This window comes from Acartia tonsa, chromosome 14 (assembly GCF_053477335.1).
Source record: "Acartia tonsa isolate MP-2025a chromosome 14, ASM5347733v1, whole genome shotgun sequence".
In the NCBI taxonomy this organism is placed as follows: domain Eukaryota; kingdom Metazoa; phylum Arthropoda; class Copepoda; order Calanoida; family Acartiidae; genus Acartia; species Acartia tonsa.
In genome coordinates, this window is record NC_137273.1 from 18,710,684 (window position 1) to 18,723,725 (window position 13,042).

The 13,042-nt window shown below is 40.5% G+C and overlaps 1 protein-coding gene across 1 annotated transcript in view; it reads left to right on the forward strand.

Moving 5' to 3' along the window:
- The window catches only part of LOC145305349 (cell adhesion molecule Dscam1-like), a 170,263-nt gene that overhangs the window by 100,048 nt on the left and 57,173 nt on the right, over positions 1 to 13,042 (forward strand). Inside the window, exons 32-33 of the mRNA XM_080146966.1 lie at positions 7,818 to 7,872; positions 8,709 to 8,773. Coding sequence (XP_080003092.1) covers positions 7,818 to 7,872; positions 8,709 to 8,773 — 120 coding nt within the window. The remainder of the gene's footprint in view (positions 1 to 7,817; positions 7,873 to 8,708; positions 8,774 to 13,042) is intronic.

Sequence of the window (13,042 nt, forward strand, 5' to 3'; positions counted from 1 at the left end):
CGGTTCAGTTGTTACCAAGATCTTAAGCTTCAGACAGCCAGGGAGACAGATAGACAGCCATTGTTCTACTTTGTATTTTAAACAAGGATGACAAAATCCTTAAAAGCAAAGCTCTAAAATCATACAGTAGGATAAATGAACACTATTTTAGAGGAAACAAGGATGACAACATCCCTAAAAGCGTAGCTCTAATATCAGACGCTAGGATAAATGAACATTAATACCTAGAGCAGCATATTAAATTATAACTCAAAATAAAATTGTATATATATTCTTTTTGAAAAACATGTTATTAATAGACATACGGACTTTATGGTAACGACTATGAAGTAGCTACGCTTTCTTAATCGTTCACAACTGTTATTGAAATCATAAACCAAAGTTTGAAATCCATAGGACAATACTTACATGCCAAAAGCATAGGAAAAAATGTATGCATCTAAAAGAAAAAAAGCATTTACAAAATCAGGATCAAGCATATCCATAAGTAAAGCAGCTATAGTTAAAATAAAAATTATAAATTAATAAACAATTTAATACAATTAACATGAATTACATTGCATTTTAAATATTTCTGCTCATAGCAATAAAAAAGTTTAATTTATTGAAAAATAATTTTCCATAGTAATATCCAATAATCTGAAGTTGTGTTCGATCCAATCCCCCTTCTACCCCTTCAATTATAATATCCCCATTGATAATTGACTAATTTAGCCCTTTAGTAGATTTAAATTATTGGTTAAAAGTTTTGACACTGATAGTTTGAATAACTAATCAATATTTGATAATAGTACCCAAATTATTAAGATTACGAATGATAGAAAGCGTTAAATTCTTAAGCTGACTAATTATAGTAAAGCTTTGGGTACCATTCTTTCTTTATTTTTGTATGACATGGCATCCACTGATTTAAATCCATTATCAGCATAATTTATTAATAATTTAAAGCCGCAAGGACAGGGGGCAATTCTTTAAAAAAAACCGCAAGGAAAGGGCTCCCAGTTGAGAATGTTTTTTTATTGGCATGCCTTACATGACTTTGAAACCCCGCAAGATTAGGGCTCCAGGTGGATTTATGACCTGTAATAAGATGGCTTAAAATTATTGAAAACTTAGGTTAAAGCATCCAGTGGGGTTTATACCCTTTCTTAGAATAGCTTATAGGGGTATGATAACCGTTTCATCTTAAACCTACAGGAATATGATTTTGTTCTTCCTATTATTTCTATTTTCAAGACATACAGGGAGGGAGCAATAAAAGATAATTAAATATTCCACAAACAAACTCAAAAACTAATTGTCAAGGCATCAGTAAGTTGTTGTAATTGGTAGAATAAGCCTGGAAATAATTAGTTATTGAAATTTTAGACGCGTCACAATAAATATGAAAAATTAATATTTCATTGGCCTATCCGCGTATGCCTGAATAGTGGGAAGTGCATTTTAAAGTGCACATTAAAACAAGGATAATATCATTTATAACCAGCACAACCATTAATTTAAACATTATCTATAAATTCCAATTCATTGCTTGTTGGCCCTTCTCCCTTCCACCTTCAACAATTTGATTATGTTTGGTTAGGTTAGGTTAGGTATGATCAGAATCCCGCAGGGCTAGACCAGCAACACAAATCTAAAAATATATTTCAGAGGCAGAAAAAAGGTCCTTTGTCACTACGAAATTCTGCCACCCAAAATCTTGAAAAAAATACCAAATATTTCATAGAATTAATTAAGTTGCTGGTTTCAGCTGCCATCAAACTAAAAATTTTCTTTCATTTTCGCAACTATCTCATTTGAATCATTTGAATTGACACTACTATAACTACCTATCTATCTCTTTATCTGTCTATTTATCTCTTTTACATTTCTATCTAAAGTATCTTTTTATTTTTATGTTTATTTATCCATCAATTAATCTATCGGGTATAGTTCCTTTCATGGAAACGCACCTTAAGGGGCGATTCTTTGTATTGTTCACAGTAGGTTTTCTCCCATTTCTAGCTCCTTTGTGGGGCTCTAACCCTGCGGGGCCAATTGCCTAACCCTGTGGTGGGGCAATTACCTAACCCAATATAACCTAATCTAACATAAAATAACCTATAAAAAGCCATTTTGCCACGAAAGGGACTATTCCCAATCTATCTTATATCTGTCTTTCTTTCTATTAAGTTATCTCTTTATTTATCTTTATAATTATCTATCTACCTATAAATATTTTATATTTGCCTATCTATCTCTCTATCTACATATATTTTATATCTGTAATTGAATTAATAAATTTAACCCTCTGTTTGTTCACTGCTTTATTGTCTCCAGTATTTTTTTCAAATTCTAACGTTAAAGCTAGCTCTGTATTGAATGTATCTTTTCAAACGTAAGTATTATTAGTGATCATATTAGTATGGCTTCGAAACCGATTAATATCCGCTGGATTAGAACCGGTTCTCAGCCATACTAGAAAATATGTATAGCATCATATTATAGACAATTTTCCACGAATATAGAAATAAAAATCATAAGTTTTGTCAGCCATGGCCTTCAACCCCTTGAGGCTAACAACACTGGTTTTAACCTTGTAAATTTATATTTTTATATCCGTGAAAAGCTGTCTATAATACGATGCGATAGATAACTATTCAAAGACCATATATCCTTCATGGGTTGAGGGTTGATTTACTTTTCTGGTAAATAGTCTAGATCCTACTCTGGACCGATAATAATTAAACGTTGAACGATCTTACCAGTCGTTCAAAAACTTTTAGCGGGCATACACATAACTTACTTCTTTATTATATAGAATACACAAAAACTACTGAAAGCTAACTCTCAGATTTTGAAGAGAGAAAAATTTCCAGACTTTGTGATCCTAAAGATTTAAAGTTTTACGGTCTGTGACTGTTTACTACGAGGTTACTGCATAGACAGACATAGATAGATAGATAGATATTTATAATCCTTAAATAAAAGTAACAGGATGTCTATCTGAGTATATGTATGTCTGTATTTGAGTGCTAAAGGATCTCCCTAACCGCTGAACCGATATGATTCTCCATTAAGATAAAGCTTATCGCAAGTTAAAATTTTTTGGGGAATGGTAACACAACCCTTCAAAGAGAAATCGCCACTAGAAAAAAAATGCCCCACCCCAAAAATTACTTGATTCAATTTTAATTAGGTTCAGTTTCAAACGTTTCAACCAATATTGTAATATACATAAGGGATAATTTAGTGTATCATCATTGGGGATGTACATTAATTTATTGGCCATTGTCTTATCCCTTAAGATCCCTGACAAAAATAGATATATTTTTGCATTAATGAATTAATAATCAGCAAAAATGGCCCAAAAATGATGTATATCCCCAATGATGATACACAAAATTATCCTTTAAGACTAAAATTAGAAGTTAAACTTTTTGACATAGAACTTTTAAATAACCAACCAATCAAAATCAATTAACAGCCCAATGTTCCCTTCCTCTCTGGATATTTTACCCTGACAAGAATAATAAATCTGCCAATTAATAATTGTATTCTATTGTTTTTTGTTAACTTCATACATTTCACTAGCTGAAAAGTTCATGGTTAAATATTTATTTCAGATTAAATATCCCTTCCGGAATTTTATGAATTGCAAAATTGTTTTTCCTTTTTTGATTAGTGCAATGTAATGAAGAAAATATTTTTTATTAGCGAAGCTACTCACAAGTGCTGAATATTGAATCGAAGTTGAATTCTTGTAAGTTTTTATTTGCTGACGTTTAGGTTTTATATTTTTTTTAATTAAAATGATATTGCTAGAAGATAAGCCTGGGGGTTTTGCTCTCCTGGCCAATTTTAGGTATATCACACATTTTACAAATCATTTTTTAAAATCATTCGATAAACCTGTAAGATGTTCTTAATTTTCTTAAATATTATTCATAAGAGCCTTTGAGCTAGTGGCGAAACCAATTGTTAATAGTATTACATAACATAGATTGATAGATATATAAATATAAAGAGAAAGAGAGAGACTTAAGCAAACATAAGACAAAATTTACTAATAAAATTTGTTATGTCAATACGATAATTGGATTATTGCTATATATTGGACTAGCGGCTACGCCCCTAGATGCATCTAGGGGTACTTAAGGTTAGAGGGGGAAAAGTCGTCATTATTATATTTTAAATTTGAGTTTCAAAAGAGTAAAAAAAAAATTTTAGGGGAGGGGGGTGAAGACACCCTATCCAAAAATAGTCTAAAACCTTCCCAGGACCTATAAGAAGCTTCGCTGTAAAGGAGAACAATATTGGTTCAGCGGTTAGCGAGATCCTTCGGGACAGACAAAAAACACTTACTACTTTATATAATAGGAGAAACAGACTTATAGGTAGGTAGATAGATAACATGTGAGACAACAAATTTCTTCGTGAGACATGTCCCCTCTCCCTGCTGCAATATTGCAACACCTTGGAAAAACCAGGGATAAAGGGATAATACAATGGACGATGAAATAATTTTCTTCTTTAATTGTTTTCTTTTTCAACTTACCATCATTTCGATTTCAACGAAATTTAGATTATTTTTAGTGTTATTGACTGATACCTCTTTGGAATTACTAGGTTGGGAGGGGACATTGGGCTGTTTATTATACTAGTCCTCAAAGTTTTATAATAACAATTTATCATTCATCGGCTTAACAACTTTGAAAAATTTTGATTGGTTTGTTTATAAGGCTGAGTGTCAACCACTAAATGCAATCTACAAGAAGGGTATTTTGTGTATCATCATTGGGAATATATATCAATTTATTGTCCACTAGCTTTCTCATTCCTTTAGATCCTTGGGAATAACCCACAACATTGATCCGAACTAGTTTTTCTTCATTTCTTCGACGAAATATTTTGATAGATCAGAAATCAGAATTCCATGTATTTTCGTGATAGAGGAATAGGCCAGAAGACCACAATAGTTATTTCGTATTAAAAACAGCTTTATTAAACCCAGTTTTTTTAGCCCTGATATGCCGAAATCACGGGCTAAAAACTGGTTTTAATGATTGTACACCTTTATATTTGTAGATAACTGGATATAATATGATGCTAGACATAGTTTTTCAGCATGGCTGAGAACTGGTTCTAATCCACTTGATATTGATCTGTTTCAACGTGATACCATAAATTAATTACTCGTCTATCAAACCATTCTCTTCATCTTTTATTTCCCCTCTCTTTGTAAATCTTCTTCTTTTTTATCTTTAAACACAATCTCTTGGTCTTCTCTTTCCCTGTTATTAACTTTCTTTAAATGTACCCTTCACTTCTCTTTCCCTTCTCTTTCCACTTTGATTAATCTCCTCTTATCTTACCTTCTCAACATCTTCTCTTCCAATGCCCTTTTCTATCTCCTTTCTTTTTATAATGTTTTTTTTCTCTCTCCACTTTCTCTTTCCATGAGATTCTCTTTCCTTCCCTTTCCTTTCCCCTCTCATTTTGAATCCTCTTCTCTTCCCCTTTTCTTTTCCATTTTTACCTTTACTCCTGCTTTTTAATTCTTTCTAGTTTCTTTCCCTTCCCTTACCTCCCTATTATCACTTCCTTTTTTCTTCCTATTTTCTTTTCTAAAAAGTAGAATGGTGGCTGTCAGTCCGTCTTCAGCTTATGATCTCTGTAACTCTGAACTTCAGGGAATATCCATATTTGTCTTGTGGTGGTTTTAACTATTTTCTTTGGGGATGGGACATCTTAACCCCACCCCCCCCCCCAACCTTAAAAAAATGGAAAAACATTTTTTTAAAACTCTTCAGGGCATATAGATACTGGTATAATCATAAATTTAAATAACTAGTATATCCTATCTATATACTATTCTATATCTGTGTATAAATATTATTAACTTAGTAAAGCTACTGAATAGAATTATTAAGACCAACACGCAAACATAAATTTGGAGCACTTACAAAACAGCAAAATATTTCATTATCAAAATGTAGTAAAATTGTTGCTATAAGAATAACTTGTATGCTAATTTTACGACTTCAGATAAAATATTATTAGATTATCGTTATACATTAAATTGATGGATTTTCAAACTGAGCTGGATCTTTAAATGTGTAGCCGTTGGCGTGGCTGTAGCCGTGGCCGTAGTCGTGGCTGTGGCTTTAGCAACGCTTTAGCCACACTAACGGACTGTGGTCACTTTTATAGTGGTTAACCACGCTACGACTACGACCACGCGTTGCCAATATGATTTAAAGATCGCATTTTTTTTTGTGGCCACGGCAACGCGTGGTTAATATGATTTAAAGATCGCTATTAGGTTGGTGGCTGTAACTCTGACCACGACTACGGCAACGGCTACGCTTTTAAAGATCCAGCTCTGTAATTCATTTAGTAATAACTAACTTTGCTAATTAATGAGTTTACTTTTTCTGTTAAAAGCTTATAATTATTTGATTTTTATTGTTTTAATAATTTGGTTGTATCGTATACAAAAGAACATTTAGAGTTGTTTAACACAGAGGTTACTACAATCTGTAAAAAGTAGCGAAGCTACTCCTTATCAGGCCATGTTCGACCGACCATACGACCATCGAATACAGGAAAAGGACTAAAAATTAAGAATTATATTTTTTTTTAATCTAATGAAACACCTGTTAGTATAATTATATATGAAAAATTTTTATCATTCTTATTAATGGATAGACAAACACGAAGATATAACCTTGTTTAAAAGTAACAGGAAGTCTGTCTGTCTGTCTGTCTAAGTTTCTGTAACAGCAGGACTAACAGTGTATGATCGACTTTCCTCTCCTTCCCTTTCACCCCTCCCCCCCACCTTCTGAAAGTTCTCCTAAAGGCCTCAAGGGAAATCCTTATATAAAAGTAACAGGAAGAAATTCGCTAACCGCTAAACTTATCTTTTCTCCTTTACAGTGAACCTTTGTATAGGTTCAGGGAAGGGGGAAGGGTACCGCCACCCTTCAAGAGACACCACCACCATCCTCACCCTTTCCCTTAAGTGCCCCAAGAGACCTCTAGGAGCGTAGCCCCTAGTAGATAGATAGATTAGTAAACAGACAAATAGATAGATAGATAGATACACAGATAGATAGATAGATAGATAGATAGATGGATAGGAAGCTAATTTGTAGTTATTACGTGCACTATTAAATAATAAACATTAATAAGGAAGGGAATAACATTGTAATTTATAATAACAGGGAATACAGGGAAAGAAAATGGAAGATAAATTATTATTTTTTTTTTAAATATTTCCTCTCAAATCTGGAGACATATGTATAACTATAAAGTTATGTATATTTTTAGTAGCGCATCTGTTATATAGTTAAAGAATGTACAAACGTCCTACTTATAATCTTAATTACATATTTGAGTGCTTTCATAAAGTCCCCCCTCCCCCTTTTTTCTTCTTATTTTTGAATTATGAAAAATATTTTTTTACCCCCAACGGGCATCTCTAACCCTTCAGAGCCATCTATAATACAAAGTAGCTTGATGTCTGTCCGTCCGTCCGTCTGTCCGTCCGTCCGTCTGTCCGTCCATCTGTCCCTTAAGATCGCGGTAACCACTGAACCAATTGGATTCTACTCTTCAGATGGAGATGCAGAGCAAGATTTTGAAGATGCAGAGCCAAATCCTCAATTTTTTTTTTGATGATACAAATGATGAAGATGAAGATTTACCACATGTACTACATTTTTTTTAAATTACTTCTTGGGGAAAAAAGCCCCTAGAGGCTAGGGGCGAAGCCGCTAGTATTTGTATAAGGTATTATCTCTTATTAGCCTAAATTTTATTTTTTATTTCAGTTTCTCCCCGTTGGATAAGAGAACCTGACAATAGAACTGTTATCTTCATGAGCAGGTACAAATAGATAGATAAAAACACTGCTAGAAAGTGTTATGTGTGACGTCATAAAAATACGTCTAAATTCATCTCTTTTTTAGGGGTTTCCTTTCCAACTTCTCCTTTAAGCCCTCCTTTTAAGACGTATATATATGAAGTCACACATAACACCTCCCAGCACTTCAAAGATAAATATATTTTGGGGAGGGGGGGTGGTAAGATACCCCCGATACAATGTTAAGAACCGTCTCTGGACCTATAAGAAGCTTCACTGTATAGGATAACTATATTGATTCAGAGCTAATAGATATCCTTTAAGACATCCTGTTACTGTTAAGTTTATAAAATATTTATTAAATGCTTTGCTGATTTCAAACTGACATAAATTCGATAATTATTATTACTATTGATCATATTCACAAAATTTATACGCAGAGAAATTAGAAAAAAAGATTAAGAATAAACATACATTATACAAGATAGAATGATTAATCTACGGGTAGACGGGTAGATAAAGCCATTCTTGTAATTTTAGATTAATAGACAGCTGAGCTGGATCTTTAAAAGCATAGCCGTTGCCGTAGTCGTGGTCAGAGTTACAGCCACCAACCTAATAGCAATCTTTAAATCATATTAACCACGCGTTGCCGTAGCCACAAAAAAAAAATGCGATCTTTAAATCATATTGGCAACGCGTGGTCGTAGTCGTAGCGTGGTTAACCACGCTAAAAGTGACCACAGTCCGTTAGTGTGGTTAAAGCGTTGCTAAAGCCACAGCCATGACTACGGCCACGGCTACATTCACGCTAACGGCTACACATTTAAAGATCCAGCTCTGATTTTCTTTATTTTAGTATGACTATTGATTGTTTGGCTGAAGGTAATCCAAAACCTACAACTACTTGGAGAAAATCGCAAGGTAGTTAAAAAGTTTGCAGTAGCGCGGCTACTCTATAATTTTTCATTCTATATGTTTGTCAGTTTATGTGACGTTAAAAATCAGTCAGTGGCCCCCAGGCGTTTTTTCAGTCCTTGGATACTTGTATTATATTGTGTTAAACCTATAGTATTCATTGTTTACAAAAAATAGTTTATTAATAAATACTTAATGCAATGTAATCATCATTTATAAATGTTGATATTAAATGTATATGTTGTTTTTGTGGTATCCGCCTAGGGTAAATGGCAGACACCAGAGTTCGAATAAAGACTACGGCAGTGTGAACAGACGTGGACACCTTACTATAGAGAAGCTATGCTTCTCTAGCATTCACTAGACAAGAATCAACATCTATTTCAGTTGTCACTTTATTGGAGGTGTAAAGGATACTAAAGTTATATACAACAAACAATAACTACATGGATAGGAATAAATGATCATAACATAAAAGCATTATAATACATATACAATGGTCAGTTTGGGCAATCATGATTCCCCATCCCTGGAAAGGGTGGGGGGGATTAAGAATACAGTTAACCATAATATAAATACATATGGATTAGGAATAAAGATGGTTAAAGATAAATCATACAGTAAAACATGGATAATTGCAATGGTTAGGTAGATGGCTATCCCTGTCTGGGGCAGGCAGGATAGCCCATGGAGCAGCACAATAGGTAGATAAGCATAGAGGGGTTGAGTGGTAGGTCTGGGTACTAAAGAGGGAAGGTTTGATGATTACTTGTGACAACAACAGTCTGTGTGGGGGCAGGTTGAGATCCTTTATCCTCAGGGTTGAGGTGGTGCTGATAACTTGGTGGTTGAAGGGGAAGGTTCCGGTGCTTAAGATGGGAGAGGGAGGGTTAACACCCCTCCCTCCATTTGCAGGACAACTGAGGGATAAAATCAGTACCGTTATCTGACATCTTTTCAGGTGGCTTCATAATTGTAGAATAACAGGATTTAACTAGGTGCGTAGCATCACTATAATGTCTTGGTTTCTGCATGGTCCAGAGCTGCCGCATACCACAACTCTCCCCTCGGAAGGCTGGAGGGGTTGTCTGCACCGCCAGACTTCCGACAGTGGTTGCGGCCTTCAGTTTGTTGTCCTTGTGGAATGGGTCCGCCAGGATACCAGTTGCTGGACGGTGGTGGACTCCAGCCCTCCCCAGGTCTAACGGAATCGGCTATATCTGCTGGAGTAGCTGGTCCTGTTGGATCTTCTGGCCGTTGGATGTGTACCTCTGAGGCCACCCTGGCAACCTCCAGGGGTGGCACAGCACCTGAGGGGGCTTGGACCAACAGCCGCCTGGTAGACACCCCTGCAGGTTTCTCCACTGGGCTGGTGGTCTCCATCGTGTTGGTCACTTTGCTGCTGGTAGGCTGGCTACTGGATGCAGGTGCAGTTTCTTCGCCCTCGGGGCTGGTCAGGTTCATTTGGCTTCCAGGGTCTCTGTCAATGCGGGCAGGTGGTGGTTGCCATACTGTAGGGGCGTTGCCTCCTTCAGGCTCATTCTGGACATTGGCAGGGTGGTGCATGGCAATCCGACCTGCGGGGTAGGGAAAGGTAACAGTCCACCCTTGATGCCGGAGGCTGTCTTGGATCTGCAAGGGTGGCTCCGCTCTAGTTGGCTGGGAGGCAGGCCCATCCACGGACACTACTGCTAGTGGGCTGGAGGCACAAGGCTCCGGATTTCCTCCCCTAGCCTGAAGGGGTCCAGGCACATTGTCTCCATCTTGGGTAGACATAATTGTTGGGGATCCTCTACTTCTATGGTTAGGCTCGGCACTTGGCACATCTAGTTGTGTTACTCCCCAGGCAGCGGTCAAAGCTTCTTCAGTTTGGCTGGTAATGGCTGATACCCTGGCTCCTGGGGCAGATGCAGGGGGCGCAGGCAAGTTTGGCCCAGCCCAAACGTCCTGGTACACCAGTGCAATACAATTACCCTGGCTTGGTTGAGGGAGGTAGACAGCTGGATGCAGTTGAGGGTGAGGGACAGCTGGACTCTCCCTGCTGGCTGGGGGCTCTGGCTGGCTGGGGGTGACGGGTGTCACCCCTTCCTCTGGGGCTGCGGGTTCATTCTGGGGTCCAGGTATCTCGGTGGCGGCGACGGTTGTCGCCCCAGGCACCAGTGTGGGGGCGCTGGATAGCACCCCCCAGTCTTCACAGGGGTCCAGGTCTCTCGGTGGCGGCGACGGTTGTCGCCCCAGGCACCAGCGTGGGGCGCTGGATAGCACCCCCCAGTCTTCACAGGTGGCGGCGACGGTTGTCGCCCCAGACATCAGCTTGGTGGTGCAGGGAAGCGCCTCTCGTTCCTTCCAGGTGGCGACGCCGGTTGGCGTCCCATACATCGACTCAGACTCGCTGGCTAGCGCCTCTTGCCTCTCCCACTCGGCGGCCGCCAGGGCCTCCCCGTACACCGTCCCGGTGGCGCTGGGTAGCGCCCCTCGGCTCTTGCTGGGGGTGACAGGGGTTACGGACACCGGTCCCCTGTGGTTGCGGCTGAGGTCCAGGCCAACCCGGTTGGGTTCAGCCGCTCCTCCCAGCACGTTGATCCTGGCCACCATGGTCCCAATCTGAGACACAGACTCCTGGGTAGCCGCGGCCCCAGCGGCGGCAGCTAGTTGGGGTGACGGCTGGGCATCTCCCTCCAGGTGGACCTGGGTGGCAAACTGGTTGCCTGCAGGTTGTTGGGCGGCCTGGTGTTTCTTCATTGCCCGGTCCCAGCCGGTTCTACACTTGGCGGCTGTGTGGCCGTTGAAGCGGCAGCGCCCCTTCGTCCAGCTGGGTCCCATCAGGCCGGCTTCCCCAGGGTGTATCAACCTGCCAGGTCTCTCCTCCTCCAGTTGGGGCACCAGCTGACAAACAGGGTCTCCCCTACTAGGGGTCAGGCGGTGCTGGGCTGCTTGTGGTGGCTCCTTGGTTACATTCAGCCTCCTCCCCATACACACAGGTTCCTTCCGTCCAACAGCGGCTCTCCTCCCCTGGGTGGCGAGGCCAGCCTCGGCCTTAGCTTCTGCAGGTGCTTCTCCACATGAGGGATCCTGCCTCTGGGTATGCCAGGTGGTTGGTAGCAAAGGCTGTTGATGGTGCCAGTCGGAAAGGGGGCTCTGATCTCTGGGGGGTACCTGTGGCCAGTGTGTGGACAGGTACCCACAGGTGGACCAGCAAGGCCCAGAAGATGCCATACTGATGGTAGCCTGAACTGTATTCCGGACTGTCAGCAGACTGTTGGTAGCCACCTGAGTTGGGCCAGAGTTGCCAGCTAGTATTGCGTCCCTGCCAGGCTCCGTCAGCTGCTGGTGGGGAGCCCCTGCGGTGGTTCTGGTCTTGGCAAGGGGTGGCCTTCTTATTGACTTTCCTAGTTGGAGCTCTGCATCCTGGTGGGCCTCCATCTTCAGCAGCATGGGGGAACTTGGCTGGGACATGTGCAGTGGTTCAACAGAGTAGCGGCATCTGGTCTTGGAGTGTGGGGGAACAGCCTCACTGCTGCTGGTCAACCCTGCTCCCTCCGTGCTGGGTAAAGTCTTCCACTGCAGCAGGTCACCAGTCCCCATCCTTAGGCCGGTCCCCAGTCGTTCCATGCCTGGGGGCTCCCAGGGAGGCTTGGGTGGCGGCTCCCCCACCCCCAGGTACGCGTCGGGCATCTGGGTGGAGAGCCTATTCCCCTGGGACAGCTCCCCATCCTCCAGATTGGTGAGGCCAGTGCCAGGGAGGACCTTTCCACCCCAGAAACAGGTGGTACTGGCCCTAGGGCTGGGCCCCTTTGAAATCTCAGTTCTGGGAGTAGTGTCCATCTTGGGGCTGGCCACTAAGTCTCTGAAGCTTGTCACCTTCTCATTAGGCTCAGTTGCATCGTTCAACACCCCCAGGAGGACACCTACAGGTTCAGCAACACCCAGTCCAGTATTGCTATTTCTCGTACGTTGAGCACCAACTGAACAGGAGCTGTGCAGCGGACATTCAGTCGCCCTTCCAGACAAGGGCATCTCAGGGACCAGGGGTCTGTGACCTGGCATGTGTTTGATGTTCACTGTACTCAACACAGTAGGCCAAAGTAATAACAGAAGCAGTATCTTGTAGATATAGGAGCAGAGTAGAGTAGCCGCACCGCAAGGAGGTTCGAGCCGGCTCACCCCTAGTATAAATACTATAGCTGTGTAATTAGGGTGGTAGTCCATGTAGCCGTAGGCTCGGTCCTCCTGGCTCAAGAGTTTCTGTGGCTGGCGCGCCCCCATGATAAGTAG